A 14832-nucleotide genomic window follows, 5' to 3' on the forward strand; every position below is an offset into this window, starting at 1 on the left:
ATGCAACCATTTTATTAAAATAATTATTCATGTTCTAAAATAGAACAGGTAAATGTTGTATTCCTGACAACTAGACCTCTTAGTTTTAATTGATCAAGTGCAGTAATGAGCAAGGTATGGTATTTTGCACTGGGAAAGGAAGAGAAAGGCAGCAGGACAAATGGATTAGTGAGCATCCTCTTCTCATGCTGACTGCAGCAAAAGTGAAAGCTTCAGCTGAGCTGCTCAGGGTGTGGCTCCTATAACCAGCTACTCCCAGAGAGCAGACCTGGAGCTCTATGATTGGCTGCCTTACTTAATAATCACTGCTACACAAAGGATTCTCTAGGTCCACCCCAGCAACACCTAGGGAATTCTTTGAATGGTACTAAGCTGTCTGGCCAGAGATGATGCGCCCAAAACAAAGTATATGGATCGCCAATGCCGATAGTCACTTGTCATTTTGTTTCATTCTGGGCAGAAACATTTCCCCAAAGTGCCCTGAAATGAACCACAAAATGGCCTGATTGGTAGGTTTGTTTGTTTGTTTTCTTTGTAATTCATTTTGTGCCCATCTTTCGAAGCAACAATGTGGACTGTATCCTAATTACAACATAGTGAGTGTGCCAAGCCTGGTTTTCCTCTAACATCAGCCAAGGAGTGACAGATTCTGCCCCTTTGACCAAATTTCCTCACAAAGCACAATGGAAACAGACTTGGCCCAAAGCTCTGCTCTCTCCACTTGATCATGTGGAAGATCCACCTGCTGAAAACTACCATCCAGAGTCTGGGAGGCCCTGAACACTTCATGAAACCTACCACTTAAAAAATCCTCTACAGTGGTGCCTTGCTAGACGATGATAATCCATTCCACTGAAATCGCTGTTTAGCAAAATCATTGTCTAGTGAAAAGCATTTCCCCTTTGGAATGCATTGAAACCTATTTAATGAGTTCCAATGGGGAAGAATCATTGTTGTCTAGCAAAGATTGGCCATAGGAAAGCCGCTTTGTGAACCGCCCGCCGATCAGCTGTTTAAATCGCTGTCTTGCGAAGCTTTGGTCCTGAAAACACCTGTTTGCGAGCATGGCGGGAGCTGTCAAAATTGTTGTCTAGCAAAAATCAGTTTGTGAAGCAGGGACCAAATATTGTCCAGCGAAATTCCCCCATAGGAATCACTAATTTGCGAATAGCTATAGCGATCGCAAAAAGCCACTGTCTAGCGAAAAAACTGTCATGCAGGGTAACTGTCTAGCGAGGCACCTCTGTACCTACAAGTAGGATGTGTTCCAGAGATTTTTAGGCCGCACATCAGAAGGTCCTCTACCAGTCTTCTCACCTTCCTCAAAGTCTCCTCTCTTTGAATTACCTGGAGGTGATTCAAACATTTGCCTCTCAGCCTTCTGGCCATTCTTGGATTAGTAGTTGCTCAGGTAGCCAAAGATTTTTAAAGGGCATTGTCATGACAGTGTATTTATTTATTTATTTATTTATTTATTGGAATTATATACCGCCCCATAGCGCTACAAGCACTCTCCGGGCGGTTTACAATTTAATTATACAGGCTACACATTGCCCCCCCAGCAAGCTGGGTACTCATTTTACCGACCTGTGTCATCAGCAAGCAAAACAATTCAGAAGTTGAATGTGTGTTACATGGTTGCAACATCTATGCCTGAAGAGGCTGGAAAGTGTAACACCCAAAGAAACATAGTATGTAATGTCAATAGTGAGGCTACTGGTGGCACAATGATGTCAGTCAATCAGGTTGATTTTGAATGTTGAAATTAATGGCAAGCACTTCCCTTGTCTCTCTTGGATCTTCCCATCTCCGGTTGGCCAAGAGTGGACAATGGGAGTCGAGAAATAGCTAGATGTGCATAGAATCATGGTTACAAAGGCCAACTCACTTCAGGGGTTATGATTCTGTTTGGCTGACTGCAAGGAGAACAAACCTATCAGTTCTAAAGGAAATCAACCATGAGTGCTCACTGGAAGGACAGATCCTGAAGCTGAGGCTCCAGTACTTTGGCCATCTCATGAGAAGAAAAGACTCTTTGGGGGAAAAAACTTGATGTTAGGAAAGTGTGACGGCAAGAGGAGAAGGGGAAGACCAAGGATGAGATGGCTGGATAGTGTCTGCGAAGCAACCAACATGAATTTGACACAATTCCGGGAGGCAGTGGAAGATAGGAGGGCCTGACGTGCTCTGGTCCATGGGGTCATGAGGAGTCGGACATGACTAAACAACTAAACAAACAAACGAAAACGTGTTGATTATCCAGAAATGCCTGTTTTCTGATCCCATTCTCTCTCTCTCTGTCTGTCTTTCTCCCTCCCTCCCTCCCTCCCTCCCTCTCTGTGTGTGCGTGTGTGCGCGTGCGTGTGCACACGTACGCGTGCACGCACATGTGCGTTTGTGCCCAGAGACCTGTCTGTGATTTTTCTTAGTTGCAGGCAGGTTGGTTTGAATGTGTTGCTTTTTCTCTCTCAACATGTAACAAAGTTTATCCCCTTCTTAGAAATACTTTGTCCTGCCCATTATGTTCTGCTTTGTTTACATAGTAGCAGACAGTTCCCCAGTTAAGGGGCAAAGTCAGCCTCTGAGCATGGAGTATTCAGGGTGGTTTCATTTGCTGATTGTAATTCCAAGACCCCCACAATAGAATTCCTCCCATCTTGTAAAGAGAAGTACTAAAAACTCAGTCAAAGCAGTAACGCATAACAAACCATCTAAAGTGTAAAAAAATAAAACAAATAATTCCTATTATTCATTTTTCCCCCACTTTAATTTTGCCAACACAGTGAGACAGACTAGCACAGCTACTTCTTTCTAAAGAACTTGGGATGTAAAAGTTTGCTGATTTCATGCAGGAAAGAACAAAAAGTGTCAAAGGGTTTTACCCCATTTGGTGACATTATCAAACTTAGGGTTCCTTTTCGGAAGGTGGATGTAGATGCTGCCAAAAGGTGGGCTTTATCACTCTCATGCTGAAGTGAAAAGTCTTGCAGGGCTTAACAGGCCTTTCCTGGATGTGATTCAAACGTAACCTGATACTATTTTTCAAGCAGGATGGGAAAATCAGCTAATATTTGTAGCATCCTTGGTCACAGCAACTTCCAAGGGGTGTTGCAACGATCACGCCCATTTCTGTGGCTTCTGCTACCTTCCCATCGGCTCTCGTCCAGCCAGATTGTTTTCTTTTCCTGGTTCATCACTGCCAGAATGACCTCCCTTCCTTGTTTTGTAACCAGAGTGCATTCCAAAAATGCTTCTGCCCTAAATCAAGGAGTCCATTCCTGGAGAGAGACAACTTAAAAGAGAACTCTGGTCCTTTCTCATCACAGGTTGCAACATGTGAGTATCCACAATTTGACTAATTGGTCTTCATCTTTGGCTGTCTCTCCAAATTGCTTCCTGTCCTGCTGACAGATGCATTCCAGGAACTTCCAGTGTTGTTTGTAGGAACTGTCTTCAATCTTATGCAAATTTACACCTTTAAATATCAGTACCTCCAAATGGAGGCATCTATCTGATCAGACCCATCTGTCAGGTACTCTTAGAAACTCCTCCACAGAAAAAAGGTAAGTGTCAGTAAGATTTTTCTCTTCTTATGTAAAATGAAGCTTTGAGTATCCAGAGAACGTGGTCTATTGGTCAGGCATGTATTAGAGAACCATGACAGAATGACCATATTAAATTATAATTAAAATTATAACCGTAATATATTGAATATTTAAGAAAGACTCTTTTTAAAAAGAGAGATCCTCTGTGTATATACAGTATGCATATTCCTTATGGTGACCAAGAAAAAAGTCTTGGGAATAAAAATGTGGTGTGTTTTAGTTGAAATTTTTTGCTGCACAGCGGTGGAGGGTGGGGTTTCACTTAACGGGCTTATACACAGAGGATCTCTCTTTTTAAAACTCCAGATCTCTCGATGACTTCCCCAGGAGCCTCATATAGATATTAAATAGCAACGGGGAGATGATTAACCACTGAGGGACTCAACAATTGAGAGTCCATAGGGTGGAGGCAATCTCTCCTAGTTGCACTCTCTGAGGATGGTCCTCCAGGAAGAACTGAAGCCCAGATAAGGCCAGGCCACTGATATGCAGTCCAGAGGGTCTCCCCAAGAGGGGCAGGGCAACCAATGCTGTCTCTGTGCCTGAACCCAGTCTGGAATGGATTGAAGGCACTGGTTTCATCGAAGAGTTCCTGAAGCCAGTCAGCAACCAGCCTCTGCACTAGCTTGCTTTAAAAAAGGAACATTGGCTATGGGATGATAGTTACTATAATGATCCGCTGCCAAGTTCTCCCCCCCCCCCATGGGCCTAATAAGCATCTCCTTGAAGGCTGAGGGGACCTGATCCTCAAGGAAAGAAGCACCAATGATCAAAGTGGCCCGTTTCATTGCTATCTGACTGGCAGCTTATAAAAGCCAGACTGGGCAACGATTTATTTATTTATTTATTTATTTATTTATTTATTTATTTATTTATTTATTTATTTATTTATTTATTTATTTATTTATTTATTTATTTATTTATTTATTTATATCCCGCCTAGCTAGTCAGTTACGACCACTCTAGGCGGCGTACAACATAAAATATATAAATACATGAATTATTATAAATAAACAGCTGCAACAAGATGGAAAACAGAGTGACTCACAGTAAGGAGAGAGAAAGGAAACATCAGGGATTGACTGGAGGGGATTAGCTGGGATTGACTGAAGGGAAGGCCTGCCGAAACATCCACGTTTTCAGTTGTTTCTTAAAGTTGCCCAGCAAGGGAGCCGCGCGAATCTCAGGAGGCAAGTTGTTCCAGAGGCGAGGAGCCACCGCCGAGAAGGGCCGGTTTCTTGTTTTTTTCTTCCGGGCCTCCCTCGGCGTCAGGCTCCTCAGCCTCACCTCCTGGCTCGCACGAGTGACACGGGTAGAACTTGGTGGGAGTAGGCTTTCCGCCAAGTATCGAGGCCCTAAACCGTTTACGGCTTTATATGTAAGCATTAGAACTTCGAAGTCAACGCGGAACCGAATGGGCAGCCAATGCAACGCGGCCAGAATAGGAGAAATATGATGGAATTTTCTCGCTCCACTAAGGAGCCTGGCCGCTGCATTCTGCACCACTTGGAGTTTCCGCGTCAACCTCAAAGGTAGCCCCACGTAGAGTGTGTTACAGTGGTCTAATCTAGAGATTACGAGCGCATGCACCAAGGTAGTGAGCGACCCTGTGTCGAGATAAGGTTGCAGCCGGGCTATCCGCCAAAGATGGAAAAAGGCGGAGTGGACCACCGATGCCACCTGTGTTTCCATGGTGAGCGCCGGGTCCAGATGTATCCCCAGGCTACGATCTAGGGAGGTTTTACTGGCCCTACAGCAATCAAGCTCCTTCTCAACCTCAGAGGATGAAAGAGCATGTAATATGAGTGGACAAGCCAGGGCAGTGGATGTCACAAGCCAATCAACTGCTAAATTGTTGTGGTCCAGGTCCTGGCAGGTGGCCTCCACTTGGTTTTTAAAGCATATATTTCTCCCTTGAAGGAACATATAGTTGATTGTGTCATAGTTAAAAAATCTCCACAGTTTCTTGCAAACTATGGATATTTTAAATTACAATTTATTTGAACAAGCCCAAATCACAAGCCGGATTGTGAAGCTTGGACATTCCACCTTGTTTTCAAACACTAGAGGTGCATGAGACTCGCTGAATGTATGGTATTCGTGAAGGCTTTCATGGCCGGGATCTAATGGTTGTTGTGGGTTTTTTGGGCTCTTTGGCCGTGTTCTGAAGGTTGTTCTTCCTGACATTTCACCAGTCTCTGTGGCCAGTATCTTCAGAGGAGTGGAGTAGCTGAATGTATTGCGTTGCTTTTGTGACAGGTATCGTCACTTACACCATGAGTACTCTCGTTCAGGCAATTGATAAATTCGGTGTGGATATTTTCAAAAACCTGCTGAAAGAAAGCTCTGATGGAAACATCTCCTTCTCCCCTTTGACTATCTCTGCTGCTTTGAGCATGGTCTCTCTTGGTGCCCGTGGGGAAACTGCCAAGCAGATGGAAAGGGTAGGTGGTCTCAAACTACACTTCTGTTTCAGAAATATCTTATATTTCAACATTATAATATGGGGCACATGTTATTCCAGCAGTGTGATAATCCTTGGGTAATGCTTGCGGCGGGTAGCTTTTCTTGTCAATAGCCTGAACTCTTGCCCTGAATAATAGGGATATTTTGCTGGCATCTCCTCTTCCTGGCCTTCCCAGATTCCATTGACATACAATTGGTGTTGTTGTTGTTGTGTGCCATCAGGCTACTTCCAGTTTAAAGGCTATCCTGTGATTGATTCATCTTCAAGTAGTCTTCTGATTCAATTTTCCCTAACATGATTGCTCTCTCAAATTTCCACTACATTGATGACCAGGATAAGGGGGGAAACTTAGATCAACAGTGATGATAGGACTGTGATTTCCATCACACCCAAAAGCAATAGATTAGTTATGGATGAAGGATTCAGTTGTTCTGTAGGAAACAACACCAAGCAGTGCTTCTCAATTCCATGAAATAGGATTCTATTATATCCTGAGGAATGTCTTCGACTCATCCATGTAAAAGGGCCAGTCCCTATCATTAGGCAGAAGCTATCACTATTTATTTTGGTGTATGGAATTAGGATGAAAGAGGATGCTGCAATTACAGTGATCACCGGACAAATCTCTCATTTTATATTTTGCATTGCAGGCTCTTCACTTCAATGAGATCACTGGATGGCCTCCCCACAAATCTGCAGACATTCCTGTAAGAGCATTCTTGATCACAATGTGTCTCTGTCCCTAGTTCAGCTGGGGAGAGAAGGCATAGACATCAGCAGAATATCTGTCTGAAATACTAAAGAAACTCATAGGACAAAGAAGGTCTGACAACAATAGGATTGTATTAATCTGCCATACAAGGCTGCAGTATGAATTGTTGAAATAATGTGTGCAAAGCACTTTTGGTGCTTAAAATGTGCAGTAACAAGACTCAACACCGATGTATAATTTATTAGCATATAACATGGGGCCTCTCACTCTACTGCAGTGGTCCCCAACCTTGGGCCTCCAGATGTTCTTGGACTTCAACTCCCAGAAATCCTGGCCAGCAGAGGTGGTGGTGAAGGCTTCAGGGAGCTGTAGTCCAAGAACATCTGGAGGCCCAAAGTTGGGGAGCACCGCTCTACTGTATATGCTATAGGGTCAGCAGAGAACATCCTGCCAAGTTCAAGCATGGTCTTGGGTTGCTTTTTAAAACTCAGCAATCATAAGGAGCTCTTTTGGGGACAGGCATAATAATGCCATTAATTGAAAGAGTATAAAAGAAATTGTTCAGCAGGATGTGCACTAGTGCACAGAAGGCAAAGAAAAGTGCAGCATATGCCTGGAAATCACACTTTACTATGGAAGGTGATGTGTCTCAATCTTGGAAGAAGTAAGTGTTGCAGTCAACAAGAGGGATGTATGGTTGCTCCAACTTTGAGAGTTGTTTTCCTGAGTCCTTCTTATAAATCAGTTGTTGGTTCTGTCTGGTGCCTTACTTATTTTAACTGTTGGTCTGGAGAGTCAGAGAAAAATGGGATCTGCTTAAACTGTCTTTGTTGTTTCAAGGTTGCAGGGGCTTGCTGTGACCAGCCTGGAGGACCTCATGAACAATTCCAGGCACTCTTATCTGCCATCAACACGCATACCAAAAATTATGCTCTGAATATTGTCAACAAGCTGTATGGGTCGGACACTTTCAGATTCTGTCAGGTGAGAATCATTGCTGCACAAATGTTTGCCCACAACCTTGCACCTCCATCCAGTATTGATTACTCAATAACAGGAACAGCATGGGTTTCGTAGAACTGCTATTTGCATAAAAATTCACAGTGCCTATTCCATTAAAGATCTCCTTCTCTCATTAAGAGATGGACAAGTGATTTTCATAACATTTCATGAAAACAAATGGACACCTTAGAGCCTTTCCACCCTGGCATATAGTTATGGAATATGGAGCCTCATGGTGCAGTGGTTAAACTGCTGTACTGCAGCCAAAACTGTGCTCATGACCCATGGCTCAGTCCCCAGTAGCTGATTCAAGGTAGACTCAGCCTTCAGTCCTTCCAAGGTCAGTAAAATAAGTAACCAGTTCACTGGAGGGGCAATGTGTAGCCTACATATTTAACTTATAAACTGCCCAGGGATATATCCTCTGGGTAAACAGTATTACAATCCACACACAATTTGTGTGTTTCTCTCTGTGTTTGTGTGTGTGTACTGGGGTTTGGAAATACAACATGAACATTGGAGCTATGAAATGAAGGGAATCGGCAACAAGTATGTGATAGTGACATTTAAACAGCAATTTGAGCAACATGAGAAGGAGACTGGGAGAAGGGAGTGATGTAAGTAAAGATCATCTTCAACACAGGCCTGGGACAGAGACGAGGGCATGCAGAGAAGAGCAAGAAGAATCAGCTGACAGGCAGTGAGTCTCCCTGGCTTTCAGTGCTCATCCCTTGACTGGAAAACCAATAGCTTAATTGACAATTGATTGGGATCATTCTGTGGGAATTCTTTTGGAGTACAGATGCCTGGGTGGATTCAAGTTTAATCATCTTTAGAGGAAACTCACTGAAAATCATAGGAATTAACTTATTCCTGACTACTAGCTCCATTAATTTTAATTGCTCCACTGCAGCAATTTGTTTGTTTGGTTGGTTGATTGACTGATTTATACCCCGCGCCATCTGGCAACCAGGCCACTCTGGGCAGCTAACAACAAGATAAACAGTACAATATCAAAACAGGATTTTAAAAAATAATAATAATACATACACTCAACAAATATAATAACCAGCAGGATAAATTAAAACAGATGGGAATGGAGCTGGTAAAAAGGATGATGAAAGGAATGGCAAAAAGGATGGCAAAAGGGAGGCCAAGATCTCAAAAACCTAATACTGAGGGAAAGTCTGGCAGAAGAGCCAAGTCTTCAATGCTTGTTTGAACCCATCCAGTGAGGATGCCAGGCAGATCTCAGTCGGCAGATTGTTCCACAGGCAGGGGATGATGGCCGAGAAGGCCTGTTTTTTTGTTCTTTCCCTCCGAGCCTCCTTCAGGGTCAAGGCCTTCAATTGCCCTGCCTGTGAAGAACGGGTATTATGGACAGAACTGGCTGGGAGCAGGCGTTCTGACAGGTACCGAGGTCCTAAACTGTTTAGGGCTTTGAATGTTATCATCATAACCTTGAAGTCAATGCAAAAAGGAATCGGTAGCCAATGAAGGGCGGCCAGAGTGGGGGAGATGTGCTGGAAGTTCTTCACCTAATTATTAATCTGGCCACTGAATTTTGGACCAGTTGAAGTCTCCATATCAACCTCAAAGGTAGCCCCACATAGAGAGCACTACAGTAGTCTATTCTTGAGATTACAAGGGCATGAATCAGCAACGTGAGTGCACCCGTATCTAGATAGGGACGCAGCTGGGCAATCCTCCAAAGATGGAAATGTGCTGCTCGGACCACATTTGTCACCTGGGTTTCCAGGGTGAGATCCGGGTCCAGGCAGATGCCCGAGCTGCAAACCTCACTCTTCATGGGAAGAGTCACTCTCCTGAAGGAGAGGGAGTTTCCCAACCCACTGATGCCAGGGCTGCCCATGTGGAAGATTTCCATCTTGTCTGGATTTAACCTCAGTCCATTTGCCCTCATCCACCTAAGGACGGTCCCGAAGCAGCATTCAAGGGTCGGAATATCATCTACTGCAGTTGGAAAAAGGGAGCGGTAGGGTACTGATGACACCCAGCTCATTTTAAATAGCATTGGTGGGATGATCGACCATTGCAGAACCCCACAATTGAGGATCCACAGGGTGGAATTCATCTCACCAAGCTGCACTCTCTGGGGATGGTCCTTCAAGAAGGAACGGAGCCACACCAAAGCAAGGCCACCAATCCCCAACTCGGAGAACCGCCCCAGGAAGATACCATGGTCAAAGGTCGCTGAGATATCGAGGAGGACCAACAAGGCCATATTGACCCTGTCGGCCTCCCTCAGGAGGTCATCTTGCAGCATATCTACTGATATCTCTACCAACCCTTCTCCATAACAGGAAATTGATAAAAAAATCACCAAGAGGGATTGGGGGAAAAGGCTGAGAGGAGAAAGTCTCATCATGTTCTGTTGAACTCCCCGTATGGAGCACAGCTCATACTGTAGTTACCATTACAAGCAATACAGTATGCAACAGGTTCTAAAACCTTCAACATATAATATGCTCAAATTGGCATCCCTTTCGCACATACTGTACAGTTGGACATCTTGAGCTCTTATTCAACATCAATACCATTAAGTCAAAATAATCAATTACAAGGAGTGCAAGATGAAAGGAGGTGACCTTTTTTCACACATATAGAGATGTGGTTTTATTTTATTTTAATGAGTTCTAAATTTGACTGGATTGGTTCTGTGGCATTCACATGGGTGCCTATTATTGATCATGGTAGATGAAAGTGAAATTACCTGGTGGGCTAATGGTTCCCTATTCCTGCACTGAACAGTTAAAAAGGAGGTTCATGTTAACTGCTTGTGAAACTTAATCATTCCATTACCTTGTTTGTTTGTTTGTCCAATTCTATACAGGATTATTTGGATTGCACAACAGAGCTGTACCATGCTGGGTTGGAAGCAGCTGACTTTAGGTATACAACTGAGGAAACTAGAATGAAGATTAATTCCTGGGCTGAAAGCCAAACAAATGGTAAGGGATGATATCTCACTTCTCTCTTATTTTCTGTGAGGTCATCTAGGAGTAGATGGTTATTTTCCCCCACATCCGTTAAACAGCTTAATATCAGATGGAACTCTGCAACATTCTCTTTTCGTTCTATTAAATGAAAAATGGATAGAAGTGAGGCTTCTTTTCTCTTCTGGTTTCCTCTGCTGCCCTGTGGTTTAGTTGTGTATTTTGTGTATTCCTGTTCACTGCTACTTAGAACAGCCAAAAAAGAAAGGAAAAGAAAGAAAAGAAAAAAAAGAAAAGTGAGTTACTGAAAATGTTTAGCTGTCAGAAGATAATATTTTGCATTGTATTCATCTCACAAAGGTAAAATCAAGATCTTTATTGAGAACATTGATCCAACAGCTGCCCTGATCTTGATGAGTATCATATATTTCAAAGGAAGGTGGCAGCTGCAGTTTGATCCAAAGCGTACCCATGAAGCACCTTTTTGGACTTTGAAGGTATGATATGACTAAAAGCTTCTGATAATAACCATTGTTTCTCATCCAGTTGATTCTGACAAAAGCCAGCCCTTTCCAGAGTTTGCAGCATATGCAATACTCAGAATAAGCTTAACAGTCCCTTCTCCTGGCAGGACAGAGGGTGGCATCTATATGGCATGACAGAGATCAAGATTTGCTTTTGTCTTTGGCCTGATAACAGATGGCATCCGATCTTAAGGTGGAGATCTAAAAATGTAGAACATTGGAGTCATGACAACTGGCTTGTCATAGTCAATTCTCCATGGTGCACACCATTATGTCTTTTGCCACTGGTACATGATACTGAAGGGATGCTTCCTGTTTTACAGCATGACGTCAAACAAGTACCCATGATGGTTCGGCGGGGAATATACAAATTGGCAGAAATAAGAAATCCATCGATGACTGTGGCTGAGCTTCCCTATGATAATAATGAAATGAGTATGTTCATTCTTCTGCCAAATAATAAAGAATATCCAGAGGAGGTAATTGTTTTTAATTTTTTTTCCCAGGGGTGAGCGGAGAGGCAGAGAGGGGAAAGGGGAGCCATGAATACTTCTGATCAAGAAGGCAGCATCTTAATATGCCAAAAATAGGAAGTTGTAAGACCATAGTGGCCAAAGCCCATCCTGAACCCCATAGCAGCTGATCATTTCTGGCCAGTCTCTAGTATTCCCTTCTCAGGTAGGAACTTAAGTATGTTGTGACCTCCCAGCTCCTGCGATTCTTGGATGAAGCAGATGATATAGATCCGTATTAGTCTGGCTTTAGAGCTGGAAGTGGGACAAAAACTACTTTGGCCATATTAGTAGATGGTCTAGGCCAAGAACTGGATGGAGGAATGTGTCCCTGTCCCTTCAGATAGTCATCTGGTGGAATATAGGTATCTTTGAACATGGTATCTTTTGGGACTCTGGAATAGAAGTCAGAGACCTTGCCTTTCAGTGGCCTTAGGGTACACTGAAGAGTCAGTCTCAGAAGCTGCTTGAAGGAATCCTGTTCTGCACCTTTGTCCTCCAGTCTGTGTCACATCCCCAGGATCCATTTTGCCTCTTATGCCAGATTCCATACAGGAATCTGAATGGGATTCCTGGGTCGGGTTGTCCAGAGATGTGGAGTTCAAGGAAGGAAATAATCAAGGAAGGTTTCAAGGAAGGAAATAATCCAAAGGCTCTGTGGATTAGAAGAAGCCACACTGGTAAACCAGATGCAGCCCACAGACTGAAGGTTTCCCATCCATGTTTTAATGTGAAGTGCATGAAACTAGCCATAGGTGATGATGGCCACAGTTTAGTAGTCCAGACAACATGACAAACTGTGGTGAAGTTTGAAGTGGAAGCAAAAGCATCTCAACTCTTCCCCAAATCCACATGGGAAGCAAATGGAAGCGGTGAGTCCAACGCTCACTCCTTTTCATTAGCATCACGATAAAACTGGAGATAAATGCAACTATTGTATTAAAATATTTATGCTCTAAAATAGGAAACCAACAGGCCTGTGAAGCAAAAATGTTCTGTGCTGAAATCAGTAGAGCGTTTATGCTGTGGTTCACTATTCTCTTGTTATCTCCACAGAATGGCTGCAATCCGTTTTGCACAACTTCTGTGCGTAAGGCCAATGATGTCATCATCCAAGGTCATTTCTAGTTCTCCCCTCTCAAAGATCCCAAAGCAGATTTGGAATCCCTTTGATCACCGGGGAAGCCATTAGGGACTGCTGGAAATTGGTGATGACTTTACCAGCAGGGATTTTAGAAATTAAGGACTTGTCGTCCCCCCCGTGACCCCCAACAGCTTCTCTATGATGAAAGGGATTCCATGCAAGCCAAAGGATCTTTGTGTGTGTGGGGGGGGAGATCAGAAGTGTTTTGTTCTTTATACAATTGCAAAGGCTGATGTGATGCATTTGCAAATAAATGGAATAGATTTACAGAGGTGCTGCTTCACACCTCTTTTTGCAACTTTTCTTGCACCTGTGTTTAATGAATGTGTTTCTTTCCTGCATTCACAGTACTGTATATTTTCCCCTCGAATTCAATTGTCATTAATTTGGTTTTTTTTTCTTGACAGCTTGGCAGGGGACTCACCTGGGAAAAATTACATGAATGGACCAATTCTGCAAACATGAAACCATGTTATGTGGAAGTTTCATTACCGAAATTCACGCTGGAGGAAAGGTATGCTCTCCAACCAGTCTTAGAAGCCACGGGAATTACTGATGTATTTATACCAGGAAAATCTGACTTATCGGGCATATCAGAAGGTTATGCTCAAAACCTATCTTTGTCCAGGGTCGTTCATAGATCATATATTGAAGTCAATGAAGAAGGAACAGAGGCAGCAGCTGGCGCTCGTGGGAAGACAGGTACAAAAAGCGTACCAGATATTATAATCTGTAGAGCTGACCATCCCTTCCTTTTCTTTATAAGACACAACAGAACCCAGAGCATCCTCTTTCTTGGTAGGTTTTCCTCACCATAAGCAACACAGATTCACACGGCTTTGGAACACCAGAATGCTTTAGAACAGGAATCAGTCAAAGTTGTTTCCAAATTCTCTTTTCTGCGGGGCTAAGGTTTTCCAATGTTCCCCTCATTAAAAAGGACTAAATTCCAAAATGGTCTTCTTCTTCTTCTTTTATTTATTTATTTATTTATTAGATTTTTACCCCGCCCCTCTAGACAATGTCTACTCGGGGCGGCTTATTCAGGGACATCTTGCAAGCCCTTTGTGTGTTACTTTTCCTCTTTCCTTCAAGGAAAAGGGAAATGTTTTGCACAGTCTACCATAATTCCCTGGGTTGCCTCTGAAGTTCTTCTTCTTGGGGAGGAAAAGAGGAAATCCTGTAGGCATGGGCTGCAAATGAAAATTATTTTTAAAAAAATCTTCTGAAAAAGGAGAACTTTAGAGGTGGTGAAGAAAGTGTCATGATGAACAGATGAAAACATAGGTTTCCTCTTGTTGCACCCACCATGCTTTGAGTGTGACAACAGTCCATCTGAGGCAAGAGTCACTCCTCGTCTATTGCTGCCTTAAGAAAACTATGCTCTTCCCTTGACCACTTTTTGATCATCGTAATTACCCTCGCTTATTAGCTAGAATGCAACTCTTGCAGAGGTTTTTCCACTTGGCCCCTACCTTAGCACTGAAGATGTTTTGTGGGGTTCTTACTCTTTCCATGTATCCTATGGAAGTTCTTAAAGACTGCATTATGATAATCTACAGTGGTGCCTCGCATTATGACGTTAATTCGTTCCAGCGAAATCGCTGTAGAATGAAAATGTCATAATGTGAAAATAAAAAGCCCATTGAAACGCATTGAAACCTCTTCAATGTGTTCCAATGGGCTGGAAACTCACTGTCCAGCGAAGATCCTCCATAGGGCGGCCATTTTCGGTGGCTGTCTTGCGAGGAATCCATCCCAGAAAACAGCGGGGAGCCATTTTATTTCCCCAGTGGCCATTTTGAAACCACCGATCAGCTGTAGGAAAATCGTCGTTTTGCGAAGAATCGGTTCCCGTAGCAGGGAAATGATCATCGCAAAGCAAAAAAAACCCCGATTCAGACAATTG

At 43.2% G+C, this 14832-nt stretch overlaps 1 protein-coding gene across 1 annotated transcript; it reads left to right on the forward strand.

Annotated features, from left to right (window-relative positions):
- The first annotated feature begins 5881 nt into the window (after nt 1-5881).
- Nucleotides 5882-14443, forward strand: LOC140706843 (serpin B11). The gene is made up of 7 exons (XM_072998553.2): nt 5882-6049; nt 6723-6779; nt 7625-7768; nt 10641-10758; nt 11104-11240; nt 11591-11746; nt 13331-14443. Exons 1-7 carry the CDS (start codon nt 5882-5884, stop codon nt 13739-13741), a joined length of 1191 nt encoding a protein of 396 aa, XP_072854654.2. The 3' UTR covers nt 13742-14443.
- The last annotated feature ends 389 nt before the right edge of the window (nt 14444-14832 follow it).

Source organism: Pogona vitticeps, chromosome 4 (assembly GCF_051106095.1).
Source record: "Pogona vitticeps strain Pit_001003342236 chromosome 4, PviZW2.1, whole genome shotgun sequence".
NCBI lineage: Eukaryota > Metazoa > Chordata > Lepidosauria > Squamata > Agamidae > Pogona > Pogona vitticeps.